The sequence below is a fragment of the Sphaerodactylus townsendi genome, linkage group LG07 (genome assembly GCF_021028975.2).
Source record: "Sphaerodactylus townsendi isolate TG3544 linkage group LG07, MPM_Stown_v2.3, whole genome shotgun sequence".
NCBI lineage: Eukaryota > Metazoa > Chordata > Lepidosauria > Squamata > Sphaerodactylidae > Sphaerodactylus > Sphaerodactylus townsendi.
The window spans coordinates 567,501-574,010 of NC_059431.1; the positions used below are offsets into that span (position 1 = coordinate 567,501).

At 51.2% G+C, this 6,510-nt stretch overlaps 1 protein-coding gene across 1 annotated transcript in view; it reads right to left on the reverse strand.

Moving 5' to 3' along the window:
• The window catches only part of DCAF12 (DDB1 and CUL4 associated factor 12), a 20,928-nt gene extending 14,863 nt beyond the window's left edge, over positions 1-6,065 (reverse strand). The window contains exons 1-2 of the mRNA XM_048503796.1: positions 5,793-6,065; positions 1,845-2,099 (exon numbers count right to left, since the gene is read on the reverse strand). Of these exons, the coding sequence (XP_048359753.1) occupies positions 1,845-2,099; positions 5,793-5,861 (324 nt within the window). The 5' untranslated portion in view covers positions 5,862-6,065. The remainder of the gene's footprint in view (positions 1-1,844; positions 2,100-5,792) is intronic.
• Between the last annotated feature and the right edge of the window lie 445 nt (positions 6,066-6,510).

The window sequence follows — 6,510 nt, forward strand, 5'->3', positions numbered from 1 at the left end:
GCTCTCCAGATGTTCATGGACTACAATTCCCATCAGCCCCTGCCAGCATGGCCAATTGGCAGGTTGCAGACCCGTTCCAGATGGTAGAAGATCCCATCTGCAGTGTTCCAGAATCAAGATACCCACATTTTATAGTGCACAGGATCAAACAACAGCCCTTTTTCAGAAAAGGCTCACCAAAGCATCCTAGCTGATGTCGAGGGGTCTACAATCAAACCCCAATGTTGACCTCAACATCGCTCAACAGACTGTGGCTCAACAAAGGGATCTAAACCGGGAGGCACAGAACGCGTTGGGGCGGCTCCCAACAATTCAATACGGCAATATAATAAAATCAGACTGGTACGATTTAAAATCCATACCTTGCCCAATATAAACTGTGACGTCCTTTAAAACTCGCCAACGGGGAGATGGACAAGCGAGTTCTAATAGGGAACCTACTAATTATGTAACAGAATCACACACACACACACACACACACACATCTTTAATTGATCCAGTAGGAAAGGGAGGAACAGAAAGGAAGGGGGAAAGGGGAGGAGGCCGAACAGATGGAATGACACCATAGCTGCCTCAACCGTAGGCCCGGCAGAACAACTCTGCCCCGCAGGCCCCACAGAACTATATTAGGCAATTCCTCAGGATCAGGTTCTAAATCCACCCCTTTCCCAACTGCATAGGATGCCTGATCCAAACCACTGTCTGATACTCTGCTTAGCATATCCACAGACGCCCCACATAATTTATGTCTAACAAATACAATTAGTTGGATTAACATCTGCTTAGGTTCCTTTTCTTTTGCTTTTCCGCTTCACACGATTCCCTCTGCCCGTGGCAAAACGTTTGCGATGGTCATCTTTCAACACAGCAATCTATGGTTCCTTTTCTCCTTGTACAACGGCTTCAGCTAGTGTTACTTTAGCACCATCACGTTAAAATGCTGAATGTGCATCTTTAATAGTACATCTTTAATACGGTACACTTGGACAGGGAAAAGAGCGAGCTCCAGAAAAGAACTGGACTAGATGGCCGGCACGGCCCCTTCCAGCTCAGTGGCTCTATGAAAACAACCAGTTTGCAACTTTTAATCCTAAAATTTAGTTATCAAATTCATGCCCCATCTTTCAGTATTTTGCTCTCAAAGCAGCTTAGAAAGTATATGGTAAATACCACACATATTGAGATAATGTATTTTCCTTCAATACAGTCCTGCACCCATCCAGAGAAGAAAGGTTTATGCATTTGAAAATGCTGGGGGGAAGAATTAGGACTAATAAAAGGAAACACTTCTTCACACAACGTGTGATTGGTGTTTGGAAGATGCTGCCACAGGAGGTGGGGATGGCCACTAACCTGGATAGCTTTAAAAGGGGCTTGGACAGATTTATGGAGGAGAAGTCCATCTATGGCTACCAATCTTGATCCTCTTTGATCTGAGATTGCAGATGCCTTAACAGTCCAGGTGCTCGGGAGCAACAGCCGCAGAAGGCCATTGCGTTCACATCCTGCATGTGAGCTCCCAAAGGCACCTGGTGGGCCACTGCGAGTAGCAGAGTGCTGGACTGGATGGACTCTGGTCTGATCCAGCAGGCTAGTTCTTACGTTCTCATTTTTTTCTGATTTCTTTTTTTTAAATTGTAAGTTATAGTTTGTGCGTTGTTAAGTCACCTTACGAATCTGTTATCAGCTGAGGAATGCTAAATATAAACTTTAAATACATACACCACTGCCCAAATACGGGCGGTGAGATTTCGACGACATGTCTCTTGTTAACTCACTGTGCTTACAGCCAATACATACAGAGGGGGAAAAAATCAAGGACATTGGAGAGACTCCTACTTTACCGTGTTGCATTTTGTCCCGCACACCACTTGCCGGTGATTCAACCACTGAGACGCAAACACTTTATTCAGGGTCCCGAGGTGGAATTCTCGCTCCTTCAGAAGGCTGGGCAACTGCTGGGCAGCATAGCCGTGCAAGAGCCGGTGGTAGCTGGACTCATTCTGCATGCGCACCTCTCTTCCTTTCAGGTAGCAAACCAGGGACCTTTTGACTGGGGGGAGCCGCTTCCTTTTGTGGACCGAGTGATCCCAGCCATACTAAAGGAAAAGTATCAACAGAACACTGAATAACGTCTTGGAAGTTACATTGCCTTCTAAAATATATATATACAGACACATATACATACACATAGATACACACACCTAAAATACATGTAAATATTGAAATGTCAAGTGTCACCTCTGTCCCAAAGGGGAAAGGTTAAATTAAAGGTAATATCAACCAAAATGGTCAAAGGTCTGGAATCCATGTCCTACAAGGACAGACTGAGGGAGCTGGGGATGTTTACTTTGGTGAAGAGAAGGTTAAGAGGTGACATGACAGTCATATTTAGATATTTGAAGGGATATCATGTTGAAGAGGGAACAAGCTTGTTTTCTGCTGCTCCAGAGACTAGGACAGTGATGGCGAACCTTTTCAAGACCAAGTGCCCAAATTGCAACCCAAAACCCACTTATTTATCGCAAAGTGCCAACACAGCAATTTAACCTGAATACTGAGGTTGGCTACAAGGTGTGCATTACTCGGGAGTAAGCTTGGTGGTAGTTGGTGGCTTTGCTTTGAAGCAACCGTGCAACTCTTCCAACGGGTGAATCATGACCCTAGAAGGGTTCACTCAGAAGCAAGGCCCATTGCCAGCAACCGAGCTTACTCCCAGGTGAAGGATCACGCTTTAGTTCTTCGCATGAAAATCAGTGGGGTTTAACAGCGCTTAACAGGGTTACCTACACTGCTTCCCCAAAACTAGGTCTTAGGTTTAATGCTAATAATCTTTATTTATTTATTTATTTATTCTTTCGATTTCTATACCGCCCCATCCCCGAAGGGCTCTGGGGTGATAAAGAAATCGAAAGAATAAATAAATAAGATTATTAGCATAATCGAGCCCAGCAGCCCAGGCCAGCCTAGATGTGTGTGTGTGGGGGGGGACTATGTTTGTGCGTGCCCACAGAAAGGGCTCTGAGTGCCACCTCTGGCACCCGTGCCATAGGTTCGCCATCACTGGACTCGGACCAGGAGGGATGGGTTCACGGTGAAGGAAAAGAGATGCCACCTAAACATCAGGAAAAACCTCCTGACAGAAAGGGCTGTTTGACAGTGGAATGCACTGCCTCGGAGTGTGGTGGAGTCTCCTTCTTGGGAGGATTTTAAAGAGAGGCTGGCTGGCCACCTGTCAGGAGTGCTTTGATTGTGTGTTCCTGCAGTGCAGGGGGTTGGACCTGATGGCCCTCAGGATCGCTTCCAACTCTATTATTCTATGATTCAAACATTCCTAATTGGTCAGATCTACACTCCTATTTCAAACAAGTGAGCTAGATAACAGCACTCCAGCGTGTCAAAGCCATGCCTTTAATTTTTAAGGTGGTATTAAATGAAAAAAAGTCCCCTCCAACGAATCCACTTCTGCAGAAGATCTGCAGCCACTGTTGCTATCCCCTCAGAGACAAAGTTCATAGGGACACTTTGGGAAAGTCACGGCAATCAAACCAAAACAACGTCCATTTTCAGCCCGTGGGGTAGAAATGCTTTTAACAGCATTCGAGCCCCTACAAATCCCTTCCACTTGTTTAATCTTCAGGGATATCCTGAGAGTCTAATTGAAATTTAGTTCTTCACATGAAAATCAGTGGGGTTTAACAGCACTTAACAGGGCTACCTACACTGCTTCCCCAAAACTAGGTCTTCGGTTTAATGCTAATAATCGAGCCCAGCGGCCCAGGCCAGCCTAGATGTGGGGAGGGGGGACTCTGTGAGTGCCCACAGAGAGGGCTCTGAGTGCAACCTCTGGCACCCGTGCCATAGGTTCACCACCTCTGGTTTTGAAGCAGGTGGACAGGCCACTTATGTTAACCAAGCAGTGTCTGATCTTAAATCTCTAGTGAATAGTGTAAAACCTGCGAGGGCTAAGGGTGAAAGGTGAACATGGGGTATGTTTAAAAAAATGACAAACACTGTCATGGGAAAACCAAGTTGTTAAAATCAGGTCGGGGTCCAGCTTCAGTCAATTATTTATGTTTGTTTATTTATCAGGCTAAACCTCCAAGGTTGCAAACATAAAAAGGGAGCATGCAGAATTTGAAAACGTTCGGGACCCAGGGTATCCAAAGGGCAGCCTTCTCCCATTTGTTCCGGCCCAAGAATTAAGAAGAAAAAGAAGGGTTTGGATAAATATCCCCCCTTTCTCTCCTGCAGGAGACTCAAAGAGGCTTACAATCTCCTTGCCCTTCCCCCCTCACAGGGTGGAGGCTTATCTGGTGAACCAGATTAGCTTGTGCACTCCCACACACGCCAGCTGGGTGACCTTGAGCTAGTCACAGCTTCTCGGAGCTCTCTCAGCCCCACCTTCCTCACGGGGTGTTTGTTGTGAGGGGGGAAGGGCAAGGAGATTGTAAGCCCCCTTGAGTCTCCTGCAGGAGAGAAAGGGGGGATATAAATCCAAACTCTTCTTCTCTTCTTCTTTTCCTTCCTCCCCCCTTTCCCCCTGCTCTCTCTTTCCTTCCCTCTTTTCTCCCCCATGTGGGGTTCAGGAGTGGAGAGCCCTTTCAAAAGCCGTCCTGGGATGGAACAGCTGGATTAAGTTTTAAAGCGCTGCAGATTTTAATTGTTGAGAAGTCAAATTAAATTATGTTTTAATTGTTTTACGGGTTTTTAAATGTTGAAAACCTCTTCCCCCCGCCCGCCCCCCAATGTATAGGGAGAAGTGGCATGCAAACCTAATAAAATTACACACACACAAGCCCCCCTTTTCCCAGGACTAAATGTCAGGCAAGGAGGTGTTTGCCATGCTGGGGGGGCGGGGTGGGGTTTCCTGCTCTACCCAATAGGAGTCCCCACTGGCAAGTCCCAGGCTCAGGCTTTTGCCTCCCAGTCCCGCAGGACTTAATGTCAGGCAAAGAGATGCCTGCCATACTATGGGGGGGGGGTCCCCTGGTCTCCCCAACTGGAGCCCCCCCCCCCGACCTTCTGGCTCCCCTTCCGTTTGCGCGGCGCCCGCAGCATGGAGCCGTTTGCGGGGAGGAGGGGCCGGGCGGTTGCGGGGCTCCGAACACCGAATGAGAACAGGGCGGGGAAGGCCCTGAGCCATCGCCATCCCCCCCCCCTTCGCAAGAAATGACCCCCACCCCGGGGCGGGGCGGGACACGCGTCTGGCGCGCGCGCCCTCTTCCCACGCGCCAGCCCCGACTCGCGTCGGCTGCAAGGGATCGGCCCTTTGCACGGGCACGCCGGATGCAAGGAAGGCACAGATCGCGCCCCACCCCCCGCTTGCCAAAAGGCGCGCGTCAGTGCCGGCAGACACGCAAATTCCCCGTATCGTGTGCACCGCCTGTTGGAAGGCACATGACAAGGAGGAGCCGGGCAGATGCGGCCTTGACGTTGGTGGGGGAGGGAAGAGCCGATGCCGGGCCTCATTTTGCCTCCTCTCCTAGCAAAGGCCTATGTGGAACCTCCATGGCGAGGAGCTGTGTACCGATCGGGGGAGGGCGGATTAATCACAAAAACACCGACGGGGGGGGGGGGTTGCTTGGGAGGGTCCCGGGGGAGCGCACACCTGCCCCAGTCCCGAAATACTGGGTCTCTAAACCCTGCGCATGCGCGCAGTGATGCCTCGTCCAGACGGGGGGTCAGTCCAGATGACCTCAAGGTAACCCTCAGGAGGAGAAGGGGGAATGTTAGTGCGGGCTCGACCCCACCCTCCCAGGCCACCACCCCCTTTCCGGGCCGCCCCCCACCTGCTCTCCGCCGGGCCCCGCGGCGGGGGCGGCCGCTCTCCTCTTCCTGCTAACTGTCTTCCTGGCCATGTCGCGAGGGGAGGTCTCGGGCGCGACCCCTGCCCGGGCCCCGCATGAGGGGGGAGGGAAAGGAAAGGGTCGCCCGCCGGCACCGACGGAGCATGGGACGGGCGGGCGGGCGGGCGCGCTCTGTCCTCCCGCGCCTGAGCTGCCGGCCGACCGGGCGCCGCTCACGGCATTTCGCGCCCGGCGGCGACGGAAGCAGGCGCGCTTTACGGCCGCGCGCTTTACGGCCGGCCCCGCCAGCTGCGCCAAAGCCGCGCGCGGTCGCCCAGCGACGCCGGGGCACTTCCTGGAGACCGGCCCCGGAAGGCTGTTGCTACGGCAACCGGGGAGGCGGGCGGACACCGTTCTAGGCCTCGGCCGCTGATTGGCCAAAGCGCCTGCGGGGCGTTCGCGCGTGTGTTTGTTGTGGAGCCCCCTACAGGGGAATTAGAGGGACGTCGGCTTTTGCACTTCCTGTTTTTCTTATTCCAGCGGCGCAGGCCTCTCGGTTTCTAGGCCAGGCTGACCTTTGACCCTGCCATGTTCCAATTTCTTCTGTTTTATTTAAATCAGTCCAATTCAGTAAAACAAATGAGTGTTTTATGTACATTGGAAGACATGAGCTCAGAGGGAACAGTGGCAGCAGCAGGAAAGACATGTATATAATAAATGG